The 25,249-nt window shown below is 33.4% G+C and overlaps 1 protein-coding gene across 1 annotated transcript; it reads right to left on the reverse strand.

Annotated features, from left to right (window-relative positions):
• Positions 1 to 20,702: 20,702 nt before the first annotated feature.
• On the reverse strand, positions 20,703 to 23,228 carry LOC133185492 (uncharacterized). The gene is made up of 2 exons (XM_061320750.1): positions 23,171 to 23,228; positions 20,703 to 22,435 (listed from the first exon to the last, which is right to left on the reverse strand). Exon 2 carries the CDS (start codon positions 22,409 to 22,411, stop codon positions 21,347 to 21,349), a length of 1,065 nt encoding a protein of 354 aa, XP_061176734.1. The 5' UTR covers positions 22,412 to 22,435; positions 23,171 to 23,228; the 3' UTR covers positions 20,703 to 21,346.
• Positions 23,229 to 25,249: the final 2,021 nt, after the last annotated feature.

A 25,249-nucleotide genomic window follows, 5' to 3' on the forward strand; every position in this document is an offset into this window, starting at 1 on the left:
TATAAAAAAGCTTACATGCATAAGTGGTCCCGACCTACCCCTAAAGGGGTGGGGGAGGGGGGGGGTGAGGGGTATGATTTGAACAAAATTGAATCTTCACTAACTAAGGATGCTTACATATTCCTTTGACTAACTGTGGCTTCTTTTCCTACAAGTTTAAACTTTCATTGTTGCCCCACCCTACCCCTGGGGGTCATGATTTGAACAAACTTGAATCTACACTATCTGAGGATGCTTCCATATATATATGACCAATCAAGGCATTGCTGTTCTTGAGAAGATTTTTAAAGATTTTTCCTATATACTCCTATGTAAAACTTTGATCATCCATTGTGGCCCCACCCTACCCCGGGGGGGTCATGAATTGAACAAATTTGAATCTACACCACCTGAGGATGCTTTCACATAAATATGACCAATCATGGCTTTGTTGTTCTTGAGAAGAAGATTTTTAAAGATTTTTCCTATACTCCTATGTCGAACTTTGATCGTCCATTGTGGCCCCACCCCACCCCCAGGGGTCATGATTTGAACAAACTTGAATCTACACTACCTGACGATGATTCCACATGAGTTTCATCTTTCCTGGCCCATTGGTTCTTGAGAAGAAGATTTTTAAAAGATGCCATTAATTTTTCACTATTCTGTAATTATCTCCCCTTGGAAGACGACGTGGCCCTTCATTTGAACAAACTTGAATCCCCTTCACCCAAGAATACTCTGTGCCAAGTTTGGTTGAAATTGGTCCAGTGGTTCTGGAGAAGAAGATGAAATTGTGAAAAGCTAAAGACAACGCCAACAACGACAACAGACAACGAACAAATTTTGATCAGAAAAGCTCACTTGGGCCTTTGGCTCAGGTGAGCTAAAAACTTCCCTGCTCTGATATCTAACAAGAAAACGTCAGTCCAAATGTCCATTTAAAAAAATTAGCCGTTATGCAAATTTTTAAGATCAGGATTGAGCTGCATAGGTGAAGGTCACAAAAAACAGCAGAGATATGGCCGTGTGGTGATGGTGTTTAGTCAAATTTATTAAATCATGTTATGTCTCTGATTAAAGACTCTCTCAGGGATCAATTTAGGTTTTGGGTGAAACCCTTTCTGGTGAAATTGGGAAAATCAGCCGGAGGTCTGGGGGTCACTCAGCTGTGTACAAAAAAAAACACTTTAATAAAGAAAGCAAGTACTGGTATATACTGTTGTCACATGGGCAATACCTTGGGAACAACACAGTTAAGCAATAACAGTCCAAAGGACGTACAATTCATGGAAGACTATCATTTTTCCCCGTTTTAGTTTACATTCCTATGAAAAATTTTACCCCATATTGTAGCCTCACCCTATCCCAAAGTGGTCATAACTGACCAAACTTGAGTCCACATTACATGGGAATTTTAGAGATAATTGCATATAATTGATATTAATATGAGTAATTGTTGCACTTTTTTTTCAGATTAGGCCATTCCAAGTTTTTTCTATGTTTAGCGTCCACATGTGCCTTGGTTTTTGAACCCAATCATATCAGAAAAAACAGACAGAATCAAGAGTCCTGAAAGTGATAATTCTGGTCGAAATCTTTGAATTCTGTCATTTTCTCTAGTGATCTGTCTATATTATGTCATATTAGGTATATTTCAAGCATTTAATACCTTGATTTACCTAAAGAATAGATCTTTCTACGAGAAAAATATATAAATGAAATCAACTCCTTTGAATGACATCATTTTTATGACTATAAAGTCTGTGTTTTATTTTTTGATTTGTGTCTTTATTGAAAATAGGTAGGTAGGTTTTTTTTGAAAGATGGGGTGGACGCTAAACAGAGAAAAAACTTGGAATGACCTTATTTAATATATTCTCTGTGGTACTTAAGACTCCCTATTGTTACCCCTTCCTACCCCTTGGAGCCATAAATAAATCTGAATCTGCACCAAAGATGCTTGCATTTTTATGATTAGTTTTAACTCCACAGTTAGAATATGTCCCATATACTTGCAATGTAGCAAGTCTGAGCAGATCCGCTCCGAAATGATTTTGAAGAATACAAAAAGAGTTGCGCTGAAAATAACTACCAAATTAATTATAACGAACTTTTTTTTAGATTGTATATGCCTTTTAATTAATCTAAAATATAATCCATATAAATACGAAAATTCAACTTATTCTCAATGTTTTTCCTCATTTCAAATTTACCCACCATGTTGACATTCTGAACTCTCTGGATTGATAATAGAAAATGCACAGAGTTCAAGTTATCGAGATTATTTTGCTTCATTGCCAATACACTGAATAAATACTATCATTAAACCAGGACAATATCATTTTAACGATATTAAAGGATATTCAGTGTTTGTAGTTGGATATGGAATTTATTTCACAAGTAGGGCAGGATTTTTTTTATATTTTCATGAGTGCAATGCACAAGGCCTGATTAACAAGAGGCCCATGGGCCACATCGCTCACCTGAACATATGGCTAGGAAAAAGCACAAAATCAATTCAGTATTGAAAAGTTTACATTGGGGGGGAAGGGGGGGGGGCTTGAATTTTAAACTACCTGAGGATGCTTCCATATTAATATAACAAATGGCTTTGCTGTTCTTGAGTAGAAGATTTTAAAGATTTTTTCCTATATACCGTAAGTTTTGGAAGATAGGACGATACTTTTTTCCTCAGAACCACTGGGGTCGTCCTATTTAACGAATCGACCTATCTAAGGCCCAAGTTTATGAAAAATGCCCCAAAATAAGTAAAATTTACGTCAATTTTAAAGCAAATCTGTGCCATTTTCGTATTTTTTAAAATTACTTTACCGAGAAAAAAATAATAAACAATAAAGAATTAAATATTTATTCCATTGATTTCTTACAAAATAAGTTCCATTAAATATCCGTCGATGTACAAAAAAACTTATTTTATGATCAATAATGTCTCAAAGTATATTTACAACATGCGGTGTCCATCTTGTGAAGTTGGAAGTCGCAATCGTTTACTAAAAATAAAACCGCAACCATATCAAAGTTTAAAATGCGGAGGAGTTTTCACAATCGCAATTGTATTTTTTTTTTTACCATTTATTTGTTACGATTGATTGAAATAGTATACCTAAATATTTTTTCATTGTCTTGTGATATTTATTTAAATGTAAAATGTGTGAAATAAATTGTTGCCAGTAAATTCCTAAAATTATTTACTAAATATACCGCTAATCATAACTATTTTGTTTTATATCCCAAGGGGTACACCGAATTATACAAAGATTGGCTTCTAATAGAATTCTAATTGTCTGACAGATAGAGGGATATACACTGTGTACACAAAGGTGTTAACACCTGTTGGTTTAAACACCTGCGGGGCATGATTAACAAATCCACGTGCCGTTACAGGGGTATTAGTGCAATACATCATTGAACAAACAAAACTGTGAAATTTCTGATGACTGTTAAATTGCGAATGTACTCTCAATTAATTTATTTTTTACAACAATATCTCAAGCGAAATTATAGCATGTTAATATGATTAATTTCAATTGCTCACTGTTACATGTAATAGTCATTTGCGTGTTTTAGCAAATCCCTGGACAAGAACTATAAAAATGGCGGTCATCACACTTAATATTGTACCCCGGTAAATAATGTCGGAATAAAAGAATGTGTCCACGATGTTCTAAACTGGAAATAATTATTGTTTGATTTCGGGTATTTCCCTAATTATAGCTGTTGTATACTACCGTATTTATGTGTTTAACGACAGAGTCAAACAACGACGGCGTTGAACAGGCAAGTTGGAGAAAATGCGTTATATCACAATTCAAGGAAGTTTTAACTATGTTTGTATAAAACACTTGTCTATTAAAATGCTCTACTCATAAAAATACCAGTTTATTTTCTCAATACCTTAATATCATGGGTTAAGTTAAAGACCTTTACATGTTCTGATACGTAGTATCCACGTAAGAATCTCTAGAAAGTCGATAAACAAAGCCTCGTCCTATCTTCCAAATCGTCCTATCTAAGGATTTTTTAAAAATTATGGCTGAAAATGAGCCTTTCGACCTATATACCCCATCGACATATACCCCAAAACTTACGGTATTTCTTTGTAAAAATTTGATACCCCATTGTGGCCTCTCCCTACCCCCAGGGGTAATCAGTGGAACAAAATTTAATTTACACTACCCGATGATGCTTCCATATCAATATGACTAAACATGGCTTTGCTGTTCTTGAAACAAAGATTTTTCCTTTATATTCCTATGTTAAACTTAGATCCCCCCATTATGACCCCATCCTACCCCTGGGGGTCATGATTTGAACAAATTTGAATCTACAGTACATGAGAATGCTTCCATTTCAATATGACTAAACATGGTTTTGCTGTTCTTGAGAAGAAGATTTTTAAAGTTTTTTCCTATATTTCTATGTAAAACTTTGATCCCCCTTGTGGCCCCACCCTACCCCAAGGGGTCATGATTTGAACAAATTTGAATCTATACTACCTGAGGATGCTTACATATCAATATGACTAAACAAGGCTTTGCTGTTCTTCTGAAGAAGATTTTTAAAGTTTCTTCCTATATATTCCTGTGTAAAACTTTGAACCCCCATTGTGGCCCCACTCTAACCCCAGGGGTAATGATTTGAACAACTCAAATCTACACTATCTGAGGATGCTTACTTATCAATATGACTAAAAAATGTTTTGCTGTTCTTGAGAAGGAAGACTTTTAAAGATTTTTTCCTATATATTTCTATGCAAAACTTTGATCCCTCATGGTGACCCTACCCTACCCCCGGGGGTCATGATTTGAACAAAATTGAATCTACACTATCTGAGGATGCTTCCATATCAATATGACTAAACAAGGCTTTGCTGTTCTTGAGAAGAAGATTTTAAAAGTTTTTCCCTATATATTCCTATGTAAAACTTTGATCCCCCATTGTGACCCCACCCAACCCCCGGGGGTCATGATTTGAACAAACTTGAATCTACACCACCTGCAGATGCTTTCATATCAATATAACAAATCATAGCTTTGCTGTTCTTGAGAAGAAGATTTTTAAAGTTTTTTCCTATATATTCCTATAGAAAACTTTGATCCCCCATTGTGGCCCCACCCTACCCCCGGGGGTCATGATTTGAATAAATTGAATCTTCACTATATAACAAAAGTTTCCTATAAGTTTCAACTTTTTTGGGCCATTGGTTCTGGAGAAGAAGATTTTTAAAATATGCCACCAAATTTTTACTATTTCTGAATTATCTCCCCTTGAATGAGGGCGTGGCCCTTCATTTGAACAAATTTGAATCCCCTTCACCCAAGGATGCTTTGTGGCAAGTTTGTTTAAAATTGGCCCAGTGGTTCTGGAGAAGAAGTTGGAAATGTGAAAAGTTTACAGACGGACGGACAGACGGGCAGACAGACGGACTACAGACAAAATGTGATCAGAAAAGCTCACTTGAGCTTTCAGCTCAGGTGAGCTAAAAATGAATAAAATGTTCTATCTAATTTATGATAGCCCTGCTTTTCTTGAGAAGATTTTTCAAGATTTTACTCCTTTATATTCCCATGTTTAACTTAAATCCCTCATTGTGACCAAATGCTTACCCTGGAGTTTCTTAATAATCTCCCCCTTGAAAATGGTTGTGGCTCTTCATTTCAATAAATTTCAATCCTTTTCACTCAAGGATGCTTTGTTGCAAGTTTGGTAAAGATTGGTTCAGTGCAGATTCTGGAGAAGTAGTTGAAAATGTGAAGAGTTTACAGAAGACACACAGCAGATGCCAGACACCCTTCGATCTCCAAAGCCCCTTATTGAACCTTGGCTCAAGTGAGCTAATAAAAAGTTTATGCATAAGATTTTACCAATAACGGTTCAGCTCTTTAACATGTTGGGAGCAATGGCCCAAATGAGAAATTTCATTTTCTTGCACTGTAAATTTAAATCCTTTTTGGGATATTATAACACAAATAGGCTATTATATATATCCCATTTTGGCGAGTGGTTCTAACATGTCCTTATGTAATATATACACATTCAATCCTGCCTTGCCTGTTGTGACAGTGAATTGCCAGTACGTACTTGAGGAAACATGAACAAAATAGCCATATCATCAAAGTATACAATACACAGAAAAATGTGTGAAGAGCTGATCATGTCAGGGCTGGTACAATCACTAGATTTAGCTATGTAGTTTGAATTACCTACATAGCTTTATTTACCTACCTGAAGTAGCTTTATTTAGCTACTAAATCAAACTTATTTCTTAAAGAACAAGTCTCAGTAAGTCTTATCTGTGGTCCCCGGTTACTTGTTAAATTTGGAACATTTATTAAAATTTTTTAAAATTAAATGTTATTATTAACTAATGTCTTCATTACTTGAATCATCATCTAAAAATGTGAAACAATAGATATAGGCAGCATACGAAGCTGCGCATTGAAGGTAGTAAGGTCCTTTGATTTTCATGACTATCAAAAGAAATCAGTGACAGGTACACTCTTCAAAGCTTTCGTAAACACCGAGCACAGGTTTGTTCAGAGTTGAGTTTGAAATATAATGTGTATATTATATGTGTAAAGGTTGAGTGAAAATATCTTTGTTGAACAACCTTGTGCTCTATGTTTTCTAATTGAAAGTATTGTGATTTTGAATCTCTTCGCTGACTTCATTTACATGCGATTAACCTCTTTATGACCTATTTAGAATCATAACAAGCCACAAGGATTTGTATCGTAATGGGTAAATGCCCCCAGTAAACGCGCTCGTTCTCAGTTGAAACATACTCAATTTTATATCGGTCAGCATGGACTTGTTTGGTTCTTCTTGTCATAGCTTTTATTGCCAAAGTTTTGTAAATAGAGAAAATTGTATTTGTAGTTGATTGTAAATCTTGAACATATAATTAGTCTTTGAAAGAAAAATATCATACCAAGATCTTCCTTTTATAGTATCTAATCTAAATATCTCCGCCCATTTCCATGTAATAGAGAAACCGTAGTCTGATCGGGGGAAAATATTCCAGCATTTTTTAGTGGAATAAGTGTTAAAAATTGGCGTATTTTTTTATATGTTTAATTATTCACTATTATAAATACTCAATGTTTTAATTAGAAATACTTTGTTATACACAATGAAAACAAACAAAATACCATATGCTAATACAGTGTTTTCCCCAGAAAATTTTCAATGCATGGGGGGAATTTTGCTGAATTGACAGTGCGCAGCGTGTCTTGTTGAGTTATGTGTGCCTGTTTCTGAATTTATATTTAAATGAAAAATACAAATTCATTCATTTAATATATTTTTTTAAAATTTAAATGATATATTTTGAATATATTGTCAATTTAACTTTTAAAAAAGCTAAACAATTGAGTTCTCTTTTATAAAAGTAGATCTAATCACAAAAAATTGTTCTATTTTATATTCCTCTAAAGCCACTGTCTTTTTATCATGTTTATGTGCTGTGTTATTCTTGCTTTCTACAAACTGAACAGGCCCCTAGTGACCCCCCCCCCCCTTTTTTATTTACTACATTTTTTTTTCTTTTGGATGTCCCTACTTTTACAGACATTTTTTAACAAAAAGGGTGCACATTATGTAGCACCATTGCTTACATGTAAATATTGTGACAACATATTTAGTACATTGGTGTCCGATTTTTTTTTATAAGCTGTTGAATGTAGGTCAAGCGAAGTATTTGCCCATAGTTCCTAGAGTAAATAAACAATGATAATATTTATTGGACATGTTTATTTTAAGCATATTTATTCTAAAAAATGGCTTTAAAATTATTTGTTTAATTAATGAATCATTTTTTATGTCGGAACATCAATGCTATTTATAGAATGACCTGTGGATGTTGGAAAAACCCACATGTGCATGTAACAAGTGTATTACTTTCACCGTGTGTACTATCTGACAGCAATTAATGAATTTTTCATGCTTATAAATATTTTTAATCAAATAAAAGCTTAATACTTAGTAATATATCAGTAAATTGCAATAAACATAAATAGAGAACTATTGCATCATACCACGTACCGCGATTCGCATCGAGTTCACCACAGGTGCGCAACATGTGTACAGTACACGCTATGATTCTATTGATTTGAATTGTTTTATTGAAAGATTAATAACTGATAACAATTTCAACTTATATCTTCTTCTTAAAATAGTCTACCTTTAATAATTCATGCATAGCGGGTAGCATAGCGGCAATGTGTGATGCATGGCGGGGGATCGTGAATGCATGGCGGTACCGCCATGCAAAAATGGTCTGGGGAAAACACTGCTAATATTTAACCAATATACCAAGGGTGTAAAAAGGGACAACACTACTATCAGGTCCGGCACAATCTCCTGATTAAGCTATATAGCTTGATTTAGCTATATAGCTTTATTAAGCTATTCAGAATAGCTTGATTTAGCTATTTTATCACACTTTTTTCTCAAATGTGTTATTTTCCAAGTATGCACAAAAAGTCGCACCTTGGTGCAGTGATGATATTCAACCTTGAACTCTTATGAAAATAATGCAAGTAAAAATCACTCATCAAATTGCGTCTCCTAAAGAGACTTTGTACTCAAAGTTCTCAAAGTTTTGGGGCTATATAAAGCAATTGATACAGTTACTTCTTCAATGAAATTATGAAGGAGGCCAATTATGGTCAACAAGATAATTGATTGGTAATAATTCAGTACAATGAGAAGCAATCATACTTATCCATGCCTCAACGCACACAAGGTAGTGTACAGTTACCCAAACAATGGAAATTCATCTTTTGCTTAAAAGTATTCAAATGCTGCAATGTTAGAACTATCTTTGATTTGGGTTGTTGATTTGATAACCCATATTACATATATGAATAGTCAAATACTTGCGACTTTTTGTCTATTCTGTACAAATAACATTTTTGTGAAAACCTGCATATAAATAGCTTTATCAAGCTATTTTGAATAGCTTAATAAAGCTATATAGCTATTTCAAGCTATATAGCTTAATCAAGAGATTGTGCTGGACCTGACTATACTTAAGTAGAATACTACTTAGCTTTTTTTCTCAGGATGTGCAGAAAATTGCACTTTGATGCAGTGATAATTAGCTAAATGTACTGATTGTACTGGACCTGCATGTAACGCTTTGAATATCACAATTTTCTAAGATTTACATGATCACAACTTCTTGAATTCAATGACAATTTTTGCCCCATGTGCCCCATGGGTGACTACGACAAGGAGCCGTTATTTGGCCTGTGGGTAGTTTCTGAACTTGTGTAAAAAGTGTTCATTATTCTGCACATGGATTTTAAGATTGTACTAATGGTTAATGATATAATTACAAAAATAATATCCAACCTGACTTTTGATCCTTGTTATGTCTTTATTACTTGAATCATCGTCTAAAAATGTCCTTGAGCGAATAACAGGATAATGCCGAGATTCGAACGCACACAACCTTCTGGTTCAATGGTTGTTTATATTTCTTGGGAATGGCGCGCTTCCGTCAAAACCGGTGTTGCGTGAATTCGGTCCCCGTGCTGCGATTGGATCGTCCTCGATGTCGAAAATCTAGCTTTGCGATTGGACGGTTTTTCCCCCACATTCGAGGACAGTCATTTTTTCCAGGATATCAAGCCAACATAACTTGTATACATCAAAAGTATTTTACAGACACATAGGAAGCTACATGTATTTGAGACTGGAGAAGGGGTGAGGGTAACATTGTAACAAATAAGGTGTAAAATTGAAACTTCTCCAATCAAATATCAATGGTCTCTTCTATAATATATCATGCAACATGTATAGACACTGTAACATCCGAATAAAGATAGACGACAAACTTACAAGTCTTTATTCACAAAAAAAAAAAAAAGAAAAGAAATCGGCTAACGTCAAGGGGACGTGTTAAGCCCACATATATTCAAAATATTCCTAAACGATCTTTCTATCCTTTTTGAAAAGACAACACATGTACTAATAATGTCTCTTTATCAAGGAAAGAAAATTTCAGTTCCTCTATATGCAGATGACCTTGCTTTGATATCTGACAACCAAACTGATCTGCAAAACAAATTAAATCTATTAAATAAATACTGTAATAAGTGGTGTCTAGAAGTCAATTGCAACCAGGGGCGTAGCTGCCTATACGCAAATACGCAAGTGCGTACACAGCATTTTCAAAAAAAAGGAAAAAAAAGGAGAGGGGGGGGGTATTCGAAGAAAAAATCTCCGTTCTGTACCATCCAACAAATATCCGTGTTTTTGTCATACTGTTTCGATTTAAATTTTATCACAATTATATAATAAAATTTGAAATCCTTTATTGAATCATTGCCAAATCCAAATAAATCATCCATTAATTTTTAATTGTTCTTTAATACACTGATTATTTTTTTTAAAGATCTTTTAGAAATTAAATTTCTAACACATCGTTGAATGCTCTGATCTACTAGTATACTAGTATGATTTATATTACGATATTTTTTGTTAAAAATTTACTTTTAGTATACGTGTTTTTGAACGTTAAAAAAGAGTATATGATACCAATATATCGGTTAAATATTAAGCCTAACTTTATGTACAATAAGATTTCAAGGAAGTATTAATTTTGCGTTAAAACAATAAATATTAATATAATGTCTTTTATTTTCTAAACAAAAGCTAAATGACAACATTTATATTTTGCAAGAAAATGAATGAAATATTTGGTAAAACTCGGAGCTTCTGGGCCCTCACCAGCAGGCACGTAGTATAGAGGGGCAGGGGGTGGCCTGCCCCTACTTATTTCCATACCTAACCTATTACTATTGAAAATGTTTACTGAAAGGGTGGTCCCCCCTTTTTGTTGTAGTATAGTTAAATCATGGCAATTTGGTAATGTATTAATAAAATTTTGATTTCTGAAAGTTGGACCCCCCCTTCCGTTCTCTGCGTACACTTTATTTCCATGCTGGCTACGCGCCTGGCAACATGCAAATTAAAACAAAAAGAATCATTGTTAACAAAAGTGGTCGCCTAAATCAGCAATCCTTTCTTCTTGGAAACACAGAAATTGAATGTTTCAACAGGTATAAATATCCGGGAATAGTACTATGCTCATCCGGCTCCTTTAAAGACCCAGTTTTTTTAACGTACGGTTACTGAGGAGGGGGAGTGGTCTTGGTAGTACTAGTGTTATTTACCTGGAGAGCCCCAATACTCAAGATGTCAAAATTCCATATTCATATTACACAGGAAGTCTGTCTTGGGTTCAACATTACGCGTTTCTTGCCTAATTTCGAGTGAAACTACTGTAAATAATTTATAATAGTTCTGACTGCAAACTGACAATATCCTTGGGTTAGAATATTAAAATCTTGATTTTAAAAAAGCGTAAAAATTCTATGGATAGCATGTATCAGGGACCTATACACTATACTATATGAGTTCAACAAAATCGTATAGATCAAATTTTGCTTTCTATCTTTCATGTTAAATATGTTTCATTTGTTATCAAAAATATGCCATATATATGACTTTAAGCTTTTGAAAAAAATACATGTATATATTACTGGCCATGTGAACTTTGGCTTTGATATTAATTGTTTAAGGGAGGGAGCGCTGTTGATAACATGTATTTTAACAGTGATCAGGACCGTAGGAAGCAATTTCAGTTGGGGGGCACTACCAAAAATGCTAAAATTCCTTGACAAACAAAGAAAGGGAGGCATCAAAGGGCATCTGACATTATTATTGAGGGGGCAAAAGCATACAGTAGCTATGGTTTCTATAGTATTCTACATATCGGCAATATTATTGGGAGAGGGCGCCACCCCCACCCCCCTTTGCCCCCGGTCATGGTGATTGATAAAGATTTCATAATCGAGATCTTCTAATTTGTGACTTTGACATTGCAACACTCCAGTTTTAAGTTTTTATCAGATTCGTGGTCAGCATATAATGGCGGATGACGGTAAAGAGGGACACGCGATGTGCGACACCCCCCCCCCCCTCCCCCCAAATAAATAATTAAGAAAGTCTCGAGTAAACTTATGCTATTAAACTTATCTTAACTACGAAAATCTGTTGTCATTTAACTTTCTTTTTGAAAGCATGCCCCCTCCCGAAACCATACATTAATCTACTTTGAAAAAAAATTGTCGCTAGTGAACCTTGAAACCTGATCTTCGTTGCTATCACATGCCTCGTGTTAAATATTTGACCTTTGCAGGTATTCTTTAATCCTTATATTGCATGCAGTCGTATTTTAATGTAGCTATTTGCACCAACTATACAAGTGACAAAAGAAAGGACATACGCATGTAATTCCCTTTCAATCATTTTTTTTATAGTTTCAAATTTCTACCTTTAACATATCATAAGTTAAATAAAACGATGTAACATTCATAGTATTCAAAGCAATCAAGCTTTTTGCAAATCATTATTGAATATTTACAGAAGTATATTAGTGCCACGTAATATTTTTTTAAAGTTGGTAATTCCAACTTTAATCATGGCTTTTCTAACTTTGAATTTGAGCTTTTCTAGCCCCCCCCCCAACCCCCCCCAACCCCCCTATTAAAAAAAAACTTTTAAATATTCATTATTCCAGGCAGTTTTACCCATCCATGCATAAACAAGGTTCTAATTTGTTAAGCACTAATTATTAAATGTTTCGAGATAAACACAAATCTTGAGACAAATATTGAGACTCCTGTTCGGAAGAGGTCGAGACTTAACTCGACATACCGTTCAAATCTGGAACACCGGAATTTGAGCCACGGAAGTTCAACTGTTATATATCCCAATGAAAGAAAAAAATAAAAATAAACCATCGAATAGCGACTTCTCTATAATAATTATTCAAAGAGTGAAAAGCTAGTCCTATACAATGTATAACCTATAGTTAAAATATCATTACTTAGAGTAAAAGGTAAAAAAAAAAAAAAAAAAAAAAAATCAAGGCCACTAAGCTCCATATTTGGAAAGAAAAGCCAATATGGTGAATTTGCAAAATTTATGCTCTGTAGCCCCCCCCCCCCCCCCATCCCACCCGGGATGTATCATTCACTAGTGATATAATGTAACATTCCTGCACACACTTGCAATCAGTTTTGATATAATTTTATAAAATAATCAGTGTTTAGATGCTCCCTGTAATGACACAAATCGTATCGCTTACAGATGGCGATTTTAAACACGTATTCATGGTATTTAAAAAATAAAATAGTTGTTCCCTAACGATATATCAGTATTAATGGAGAAAAATTACTGTTAAATAACTCACTTTCACGAAGGCTTAATTTTGTCGTTTTCATGGCATGAAATTACTCATGAATTCATGTCATCAGACTACAGAATCATGGTTCATCTTTAATTTTACCACGAAATCAAATCTCCCCATACCGATATTTTTTTCATCAAACTAAGGAATATTTTACCCCACAAAAATAAGTGATTTTACTGCAATTTACAAATGATACCAGTAATGGACCAACATTGTACTTCATTAATAGTGCTTACAAACTTTTGATTTATCAAGTACCTTTTTGTATAATATTTCACTACTTTGGTACAATCAGTATGGTTTATCCTGAACATATTGTGGTATTTGTAGCAGTTCTTATAACCCTGCCAAATAAATTGGGAGGGGGGATATAGGAATCAGCATGTCCATCCATCTATCTGTGCACCCCATGTTTGTCCCCCTCTTTCGCGAAAGCGAGGGAACATTGAATCTGTCTGTCCGTCTGTCAGTCTGTCACAAAAACTTTAACCTTGGTCATAACTTTTGAATGAGAAGAGATGAGGCTTTCATAATTGACGTGTACATTACCGGTGACAAGACCTTTCCAAATAAACTATGGTTTTTGCGCTGCGGGTTCGAATCAACTGCGGGGCGTGGAGACCAGTCCTTCGGATGAGACTGTATAAACCGAGGTCCCGTGTCGCAGTAGGTGTTGGCACGAAAAAGATCCCTCACTGCTCAATGGCCCTAACGAGCATAGGTTAAAATTTGCAGCCCTCCACCGGCAAGTGATGGCGTCTCCATATAAGTGAAAAATTCTCGAGAAGGACGTTAAATAACATAAAAACAAACTTGAAGGTCAATGGGTCATCATAGCACATTTTGAAAACATTTTGGCACAGGTAATGCAATTCCCAAATATGAACGCCCTATCATAGGTCATTGAATAGCAATCACCAAAGTTAGAATTTTGGAAAATTAGGTCTAACATGAAGGTCAAGGTCAAAAATGATAGAATTAGAATGCTCGGATACATGTTGTCACAGGTAATACACAACTCCTTACTCCGCGACTCTAGAGCAGACGCTCCAACCACTGCGCCACGCGGGCAACACCTTCAAGTTTGAGCTTATTTTCAAACATTTTATCAGTGTTGCTAACTTTTGAAGGAGCGAAGATAGGGTATTTATACTTGACACGTGCATTACCTGTGACAAGCATTTCCAAATGCACTATGATTTTAAACCCATGACCTTGACCTTGCAGTTTGACCTTGGTGATAACTTTTGAATGAGAGAAAATATGTCATTTACATTTAACATGTGCATTACCTGTTTCAAAACCTTCGATTGTTTACTTTTTAAAAATAGTTTTTTCACATGTGCATTACTTAAGACATGACCTTTTGGATTGTATTATGATATTTGACCTCATGATCTTGCTTTGAAGTTTCATATAGTTTTGAGAAGCTATAAACTTTGCCATAACTTTATCAATTCAGTAATTTATCTCTTTTGTATGATGCACAGACAATACAGGACAAACAAATAAAGACAGTTACAATATGGCATAAATAATGGTATCTCCACTAAGACACCAAAAGCGGGGGACCACAATTCTTTGATTTGCTTGTGTTTGTATCATCTAAAAGTTTTCAATGGCAACATTAGAAAGGAACTAAATACTTTGCACAAAAGTTGATTCTGACCTGAGGGTGTGTCATGACTCCACATCAAGGGCATGATCAAAGCTCAATCATGGCAGAAGGTTTCTTATAACCCAAAGGAATGTTGTGACCTTGCACCAAGTTTAAGGTCACTGCATAGGAATAAATGTTTAAAAATCATTGTCCATGCACAGGCTTTGTTATGTTGTGATTGTTGAAGAAGGTGTTCTTATGATTGCAGGTGTGTCATGACTAAAGTTAAAGCCATTTATACAAGGTCAAGGTCACTAATGGTAACCTTCTAGATGAGCCAAACTGCTTCGACAGAGTTTCCTATCAGCCAATTCAAACCCTACATAAGACTTTATCTTTAAAGAACAATGCATTATACAGATAATATTTTATTTTGACAAAGTCAACACCATGGTCAAATCACTGAATCACATGACCAAAGAAAAAAAAAATTGTGAAACAAACACAAAATTGCACGTATTATGTGAACACGGATGCAAAAATCAGCACAAATAGTGATCAGCCATTCCTATTTATAGATACATAGTTTTAAAACAATATGGATAAGACATTAAATTATATAATTTCTGGACAACCAGCCAATGAATGATAAACATATACACTTAAAATAGTGAACACACTCAATTAAAAATTATTTTTTTTAAAAAAAGGAGGAAAAACAAAGACAACCATATAAACGACTGCATGAAGCTCAATCAATAAAAGAATACATAAAAAGCAATTAGAATGATATGCACTGATATAAAATTATGACCAGTATTTAAATTATTACACAATGGGCTCATCCTTTGGAAGGAATACATGTATGGCCCAGTTTGGTTTCAAAAATAATACTAGTTATAAAAACAAAACAAAAAACTAAAAAAAAACTTGGATTCTGTTTAAGCTTGTCAGAAAGAACAAACCCAATGCCTACATATACTAAACAATAACTACATTTTTATGTTATTTTGTGGTCTTCAGATGATATTGCTAGCAGGATGTTACATGGGACTGCAAAGATTTAAACTGAACAGATCCAGTGTTTTCTGGTCTTGAAATGGTTATTTTGAACACAAGGAGAAAAATCAACTAGAACAATTGTCCAATCACTTGAACCTACTTGTAAGAACACAAATATTTAGCATATCAATATTGTATATGCCAGTACAGAATATCATGTTTTGTAGATTGCATTGACCTTTGACTAAATATAGGGCATAGTCCTAAAACTAATTTCTACTGTGAAAAACCGAAGTTACACCATACTGCTGATACTTGCAGCTGTTGAACAAAAAGTATATGAAAAAAAAAATACTTCTATTCACTGATTTTCTCTTAAAAGCAGCCTTTGTAAGGATACACTACAATTAAAACATAAAAACTAAATATATTTCTGGTATTTCTATTGCAACAAAATTTCCTTTTTCAAAGTTTTGAATAAGAAACCCCCAACATTTTTTGATCCAGCAATGTCTTTATCATTACGGAAATACTATAGATAAATTCACAGGAAAAGGTTCATATAATGTATAGTGATGGGATTAGAGAATGTCAGCAATGATTTCGTGAGGATCTGTTAACATGAGTATTATATTCATTTGTTTTACAAGGATGGACTGTTTCACTCTAATGAAACCAAAATACTTTCATCAATTATATCCTCACAACCAAATAATACTTGAGTGGTTTGTCATAAAAAATGTAAAGATGTTATGATTCTATGATCTCTACCCCCCTAAGAACATGAATCCCTGCCCCTATCATTCTCGGCTGTCCATCTCTGACCCATTTATAGTGGCTATCCTAACTCAACAGAAGGGATCAATAGACTTTACTACGACACCGTCTATACATCCCATCTGAACATGGAACAAAAGAATCAATATACTAAAGAAATAAAACATAATATCACTGTTTCAAATGTCTAACATCAGTGTCAAAATGCAGGGGCTTATTAATAATTAAATAATATGTTTCATTTCCTATTGGAGAACCCCATAATTATAAAAGAATCAAAATGCAGGAAGAAATAATAAGGTCAAGGTCATTATCACGTTGAAGGAAACTAGAATTCTAAAGTAAAAGTGCAGGCCACAATTCCATGCTAACTAGATAATCAATGACTAGTTCAGGCCTAGAACTACATTTATGGAAATAGACCACATTATCTGTATGGCTGAGAAAAATTTGAGCTAAATTTATATTCGTCTAAGAATCTTCATATAGGATGGAAGTAGACGTCTGAAAATTTGTGAGTCATATGAATTGTAAAAAAGTGCACGGGGAGAAAAAGACAAAAATAAAAGAATCTTTCTAAAGAAAAACTGCTGTTTTCAAATACAAAGACCATGATGTATACATAAATAAAAGAATAATTTTTAAATTACCAAAAGCATTAAAACAGATTCAAGAATTTCTTCAAAACCAAATTCAGTCTGAAATATTAACGAATGTGGTGAATTATATAGAATGACAGTATACTTGATTTCATTGTATAAATACAGGCCTGTACAGTGAAAAAGGGAAGTTACGTGGGTTTTTTGTCTTTTTGAATTAGAAACAAGGGTGCATACAAAATAGTTACATCAGTAAACTAAGATCATATCATTTGAAAAGATAAATTTCTCTATAATTACCCCAGTACAACACATTTTGTTCAACAGGCTAAATGGGCTTTTATAAAGACAAGGATACCATTAAAACAAACAAATGGAACAAAAAAGCACAAAAATTAAAGGAATTATAATGATCGACTACAGTTCAGTAAAAACGTATCATCACTGAACATACACATTTGTCTAAAAATTGGTAATATTAACAAATGTATCATGTAACATTTAACAACAGATAAATGTTTGAAGTTATTGCTAGACATCCTGTTATGATAAACAGAGAAATTTATAGAAACCACATTGGGCACCCACCAGTACTCCCAACCTAACTCAATCACACTTTTAAATGCCCCCTCCCTCCCCATCAGCATTGTACATGCTGTATATCACAGCTAAGAGAATATCACCTTTGCTAGCCAAGGTTTTCTGGTCCACTCCGCTCCCCATAAGCCAAGGTTTTATGGGGAGCGTAGTGGACCGGAAACCCTTGGCTAGTGAAGATGAGAGAATATGCTATAAAGAAAATTTCAGTTTGAACTGTTTGAAAAATCAGCAAGATCAAACAATACAAAATGTGAAAGAATTCTTGGCATTTCACAAAGGAATCTCCTTTGCAAGGATGCATCATCTGTGCAACACCCCATTAATTTTATTAACTGTTAACATGGTTATTTTCATAATTTTCATATTATCACACCTGCAAACAATATCATCTTCTTTGAATTTGCCCACACAGAGTTTGATACACAAGACATAAAATGGTCTCTGTTGAATTCTTCCAATTTGGAATTCATCCACTGACCAAGACGGTGAAAGGGCAGGGGCAAAAATTTCCCCTTATACAGTATTTGTACCACCAACTTGTTCCTTTAGAACCCCTATGCTTGTGTACCAAAAATATGTTAAATTTTTCTGTAATTGATCATGTTGATTTTTTTTTTTTTTTGTTCGTTAACTTTGTTTTTGGGGTGATACATCTATAATCATAATTGACAAAAATATAAATATATTTTGTGTTGTTTTAAATTTCAAAAAATACATAAAACACACCTAGACCTAACTTGTAAAATTTCTATTTGTGAAGAACTCAGATGCAGGAAGATAACTTTGCTACAATTTAAAGCTGGCATAAAAACTGCATAAACAATCCTCCCAAAATTAATAATATTCATTTTTTTTTTAAAATTCAAAATCATGTTGGGGATACCCTGCTCTTATCACACTGGGTCCTCTTCATGAAAATTCTGCATGCTGTTTGACACATTAATAAAAAAAAATTACACAATTTGAAATGACAACAAAAGCTCAAAGGGTTCAATGATTCAATACAAGACCAGAAGAAAATTGGGAAAATATTACCCAAACCTCAAGTGCGCTACTTTTATGCCTATGATCTTTTATTTATCATACGTCTATCAAGTGAAAAAAAAATTCACAAAAAGTGAGAGAAAAATCAATGAATAATATTATTAAATATTAAGGGGTAATTACACCTTAAAATTAAAATCATCAGTTTAATTTGTCCCATTTGAGATATCAAAAAGAGAAAACACATCATAGCAAATTGAAGTATGTCTCCTAATTATAGAAACTGCCGAGATGAAACCAAACTTTTGATATGAAAACAATGGGGAAGTATTTAATATTGTAAATTAATGGAATACAATACGAGTGTTGTCCCAGAAAAAACATGAACTTTTTAAATATATCAAATAACTTAATCAAAATTATTCATTTTTTTCACATTACAGTATTGGGAAATGATGTTTTCGTCCTTTTGACAAAATGTTATTATGTTGTAATTTCATATGCATGTAAAATATAGATTACATGATCCAGGCTCTCTTCTACTTAGTGGTACAGTGTTTGGGTTTCCCTTGAACAAATCTGCACTGGAAACTAATCAACAAAGGTAAAAGAGAAATAGCTGTCATGTTACACAGTTATTTATAACTAACGGTTTACATGTTATCCAGAACTCATTTTTAGTTTTGAGTAAATTTATGTCAAAGTTTTCAATTCTTATGCATGAAAAAAAAAACTAGCTTAGAGTGAAAACAAGGTACACATGCTGCAATATGCCCAATGTGGTTTCAACAAAGAATACAATACACAACACATATTTACATAGAGTTGAGTTCAGTGTAGAAATAATGATTTCATAAGAAAGGAAATTTTACTGCAGCTAAATGCATTAGTAAAATACTTTTAAAAAAAGGAAGAACATTCATAATTGCAGATTTAACAAGTGGCTAAGATTTCAACAACAAAATATAAAGGTAAAAAGTCAAGGAAATTTTTTTTTTTAAAGAATCTGAATTAAAATTATTATTAAAATGTTCTGAAGGCACTACATTTCTACGTCTTATATTACCAACAGAATCGTTTCAGGTTTAATGCTTAATATTTTTCAAAAGTTTGGCAATAAGACTCACACAAACACGAACTTTAATACTTAACAACATGCTTATACATCATGTACATGTAATTGATTTTTACACCATATCAAAAGAGCTACATAAGACAACATTGCTGCAATGACAAAAAAAAGGGGGGGGGGGGCAACAGGAACTTCAAACAGCACAAAATAATAATCTTCTTTTTATCATTACTGGAACTGACCAAACAATGAAAAGAAATGAGGGGCCCAATATGGTCATCTGAGTGTCACATGGCAAATTTTCTCATTTACATTTTGTGTTGTTATGTCTAATACATCGCATGATACATTGCATGTGGCTTTCCTCACTTCGTCCAAAAGGCATGATGTGAACAAATCTGAATTTATGCTTCATAAAAAACATTTTTCACATATTAATTAATTTGACAATTTGTTACCTTGCTCTTCATTAAGGAATTTTAAAAAAAAATTCCTTGAAAATACAATATAGTTAATGTACAATGACACATCCTCCGAAACACACATATTCTGATAAAAATTAAACAAACTTGATTCTAAATGTCATGAGGATGTCTGAAAATTAAATTTGGAAATGTGTATCTTTTCGAGTCTGGATGACAAGTCTAAAACATGAAAACAAGAGAAAAATAAATAAATAAACAAGTCACATGTTTAACTCAGGAGACCATTTAACATATTATTTTCATTTATTAATTTTAATATTATGATTTAAAGATTATCAAACATAGATTATAAATAAAAGTTATTTTTTTCCTCTATTTTTTTTTTTTTTTTAATTTTTTGAAGTGCCTTAAACAATGGGTTTATTGATTATTCTACAATAAAAACCAGACTTATTTACCCTCTGTCATTGTACCAAGTTGTTCTCATTTAGTAAAGAATCACAGTATTTGATCTCAAACATATTTTTACAAGATACCGTCTAATAAAACATGCAACAACATAGCTGACCACCCACCAATAAGAATTTTCCCCAATTAAATATAGATATTACAGTCATGAAAAGAGAAATAAAAAAAGTTAATTAATTATATTATACAACCTGGATGTATAAATAAAAAAAACACTAAAGAAAAAAATGACATATTATGTAAATGTCTCTAATGAAAGCATAAATACACACATATAAAGTTTTTCACGTGTCATTTTGAAAGACTTGTCAAAATAACAATTTGACTGTGCAACTGTATGTTCAACAACCTTTGTTTTAGACAAATACATTGGCCAATACTTATGGAGAAATAAAACAAAATATGTTGTATTTTAACACGTAATTCAGATAATGAATTTGAAGAATACAATTTCTCCTTCTGGATGGCAAAATGGTTAATATCACTTATGACTACAAACAATTACCCTTGATAATGGATCCTTTCAATGCCTCCATATTTAACTGACAATTAGTCGAACGTGCTATTGTGCCGCGTTTTGCGACTGCAGTTATCATTTTCCTCCCACCGACTACTGACTCTGTCTCTCTGTGTATTTTGTAGGGCTTCTGACTTAGCTATGTCTATCACAGCGTACGTGGGGGGCTGCTCTCTTACTGGAGCAGGTGGAGCGGGGGCCACGGGGGCAGAAACTGACCCAGTGTCCACCGTTATATACAGACAACCAGATTGGTCCATTGTAGTCAGACTAGACTGATTACTATAATTAGTCATTCCGTTGGTGTCTCTACGGGTTAAGACAGGGGGTGGAGGTCTAGCCGGCTGCTTATCTGGCTGAACATTCACATAGTTTTGAACATTGTCATCTAAGAACACATCCTCTGTATTCACAGGTGAGCCCTCCTCTGGCTCCGGACTATTGTCATTATTACACAAACTATCATCACTGGACGTGAACACTAAGTCAGTGTAATTGATACTGTTGGGCTGAGGTACGGGCTGGCTTGGTTGAGGAACGTCCATGTGAAGAATATCAAATATACTCTGGGTGGCATTAGCGGGGGGCATAGTATTTGCATACTGGCTCCTACTATCGACTGTTACCTGGTTGACATAATTTTCCATACTCATTTGGGGTAGGTGTGGATTTCCGTTTGAATGGTTACCATTCCTGTTCTGAAAATCGGGGATTTCAATCATGGATGGTGGACGACTATTGTTATGAGTATTTTCCACATGATGCACACTTTGTTCACTCTGCCCTGCTCTACGGATGGATTCTTGCACAGTATTAAACAGTACCTCGGCTCTCTGACACTTGAAAGCAAATATTCCTGGTCCAGTCGCACATCTACGACCACTTTCGAAAGAGAATAATTCCTCTTCCCATCCGTACCGCCTCAGACATCGTAGGGGCCATCGGATCTCTTTCTGGCGATGATACAGTATCAGATCGGAATCTGTTACTTCAATCTTCCCATGATTCAATTCTTCACCGTGTTCATCAACATTGTACACACGGAAAATTTTTCTGTGTCTACCATTCCGTTCGGGTTTTGTGAAAATGCATCCCATTTTCTAGAAAAGTTCCTGCATTATCTGGTAATTTAAAACAATAATTTAAATATTCAATAATATAAGTCAGATATATAAAGATAATATAGTTTTAAAAAATTAAAAATAAACAGATATACAGCTGAACTACGTTATCTCAAACATTGATATCTCAAATACCAGTGATAAGTCGAAGTGACATTCACAACCACTTTTTCTTATGTTTTTAACCTTGTTATCTTGAATCCTCGGATATCTCGAAGTTTCATCTCGGTCCTGTTGAGTTCGAGATAATGACGTTTGACTCTACTTACAAAATGAATCTTACTATATGGAGCCCTTTATGATTAATTTAGCAAAGTCTTGTAAGAATGCCCTAAGGATACACTAAAAAAAAATAACTTCACTCCCGTTAATTTTTTTTTTTTTTTTAATTTTCACTTTCACTGGATCAAACAATACTTGAAACTTGGGGCACATTGCTAGTAAACTTTAAAGATTAACCTTTTATTCTATTTAAGATACAAAATAAATTATATTCTTCCAATCACAGTATCTAGTGTCAACCCTCAACCAATGTTTTTCCTATCTTTAGCAATAATTCTATTTACCTTTTATTCTGTTTATACAATATCAATATTAAATAATTTTCTTCCAATCACAGTTTCTAGTGTCAACCAATGTTTTTCCTATCTTAAGCAATAACTATATTTCACATTTATCGTATAATATACAAACTATATATAACTCTAGCGTGTTTTACCTCTCAGCAGAACTTACCTGATTGGTAGCTTATGTTTCCTCATAGCTCACCTGGAAAAAAAAAAGAAATTAATATTCATTACATATACTTCTCCTTTTATTAAACATGTTAACATACTTACTTACTGAAAAATTTTAAAGTACCTGACAATTAACAAACAAAATCAAATGGCTCCATATTTCTGAAACTCATGACAGACTTATTAGAGTCTTCAGCTGGAAAAGTGAATGCATAAACTCTGCATGCTTAGAGGGGTTAATACAGAAGAAAAAACAACAATAGCCTACATATCTCTCACTTGTCTATAAAATGACTGGAAAATGTAACCTCCAAATTTAATATCATTGTAATCAATACTGGGAAATTGTGTATAAGAAATATATTAATTATCTTTCATATTGACTGAGATCCTCCATGTCAAAAGAATTAAATACATGTACTTCATTTCATAAGTGACCAGTTTAGCCAAGTCCCCAATGTGATTTCTGAAGAAACAAGTTTGATTAAGTATCAGAATGATCTAAATGTTAGACTCAGCAACATCAAAGGTCAGAATTTTTATTATCAAATCTATTTCTTTGGTGGACTCTGTTTTCAAAACCTTTCATAATTAATTTTTTATAAAATGCCATCTGTATCTATATGTATCCATTTTCTTTGTTTTTTTTTTCTTCTTCTGCTTCTATTGAACAGAATACCTCACTAGAATTTGAATATTGTGGTGATTATATAGGAAGAGTTTCAACATGGTTTAGAATACTCACAATTATCACTCAAAAGAAAATTCACAACTTTATGTTTTACAATTTTTTTTCCCTATAAATGATACATCATACATACCAAGTACGACTGAAGAAGTACATTGCATAAGGATTGATTATTCTTATATTTATTGTATTCAGAAATTCATGAAATTTCCCCACAGTCAAGAAGACAATAGGTATCATATCAGTTAAAATTGACCATCTTATTTTAGTAGCTAGGTCAGGTGAAGGTTATCATGGTTGTCCTTGACCTTGAGAATTAAATATTACAGTACTGTTTGAAATCATCTTATGCCTGCTTCTATTTAAAATATTATATGTTCATCCTTTTACATAAGAAATACCTCATAAAGTCCATCAGATAAAACTACTGTATTGAGATAAATAATTTGTTTTTTTCCTATGCTTCTAAGTATATTTAATTTTTTTCTTATTTTCACATCAGATGAAGACTTTATACACCATCATAAAATGAAAAAAAAAAAAATACCGATTGTTAAAAACAATGTTTACTGATTTTTTTTTCACTCATAGTTGTTAATAAGACTGAAAGCTTAAAAATGTTAACAAGATTGCTGCAATTTTATTAGTTTGTATAAAAAAATATTATTTATTTTGTATATTTTCAAACCAAATCCCTAGTTCTAAATTTCATTCACCTCAGAAAATCCTTACTTTCATTGTTTAAATCTGTGATTCTGCAGTAAATTTAAAAGCAAAAGTTGTGATATTTTCCTGCACTGCTGTTCCACAAAAAAAATAGTTCCTGCTAGATTTTAAACTCATTGTGCCATTCATATGTCAAGTTGTTCAGTTAAAATAAGCACAGGAAAATTTGATCTTTTAAAGTCCTAAAAACTCAATATAAAGGACATTTCTAAACATACTTCAATACTTTAATTAGTCAGAAACCTGACAAAAATCCTTCCTTAAGATTAAAGTTTTAACTTTGTCAAATTCACTAGCCAGCAATGGACAGCAAGACCATTTTTTTCTTTTATAACTTATTGCTGATGATGTTAAACATGAACACAGATCAGTTAAAAGTAATACATGTACATATGTACTATAATAAATACAGTCAAACCTCGTTATCTTGAACTTGATGGGACCAATAAAAAACTTTGAGATATTCCAGGATTCCAAATATCAGGTACAAAAATACCCCTTACTTATAGAATAAGTGGTTGGGACTTCCAAATCACTTTGACATATCCATGGTATTCAAGATATCAGTGTTCAAAATACCAAAGTTCAACTGTATATTGATAACTCGCACAGGTCATTCTCATGCAACACTTATAGAATTATAAAATGGTTATTTTCTGTCCA

This window comes from Saccostrea echinata, unplaced genomic scaffold (genome assembly GCF_033153115.1).
Source record: "Saccostrea echinata isolate AGI-Se365-2 ecotype Australia unplaced genomic scaffold, CSIRO_AGI_Sech_v1 ptg000012l, whole genome shotgun sequence".
In the NCBI taxonomy this organism is placed as follows: Eukaryota; Metazoa; Mollusca; class Bivalvia; order Ostreida; family Ostreidae; genus Saccostrea; species Saccostrea echinata.

What these genes read in the sequence shown, in the direction of transcription:
- LOC133185492 (XM_061320750.1), bottom strand. Translation starts at nt 22,411, where the DNA reads ATGGGATGCATTTTCACAAAACCCGAACGGAATGGTAGACACAGAAAA.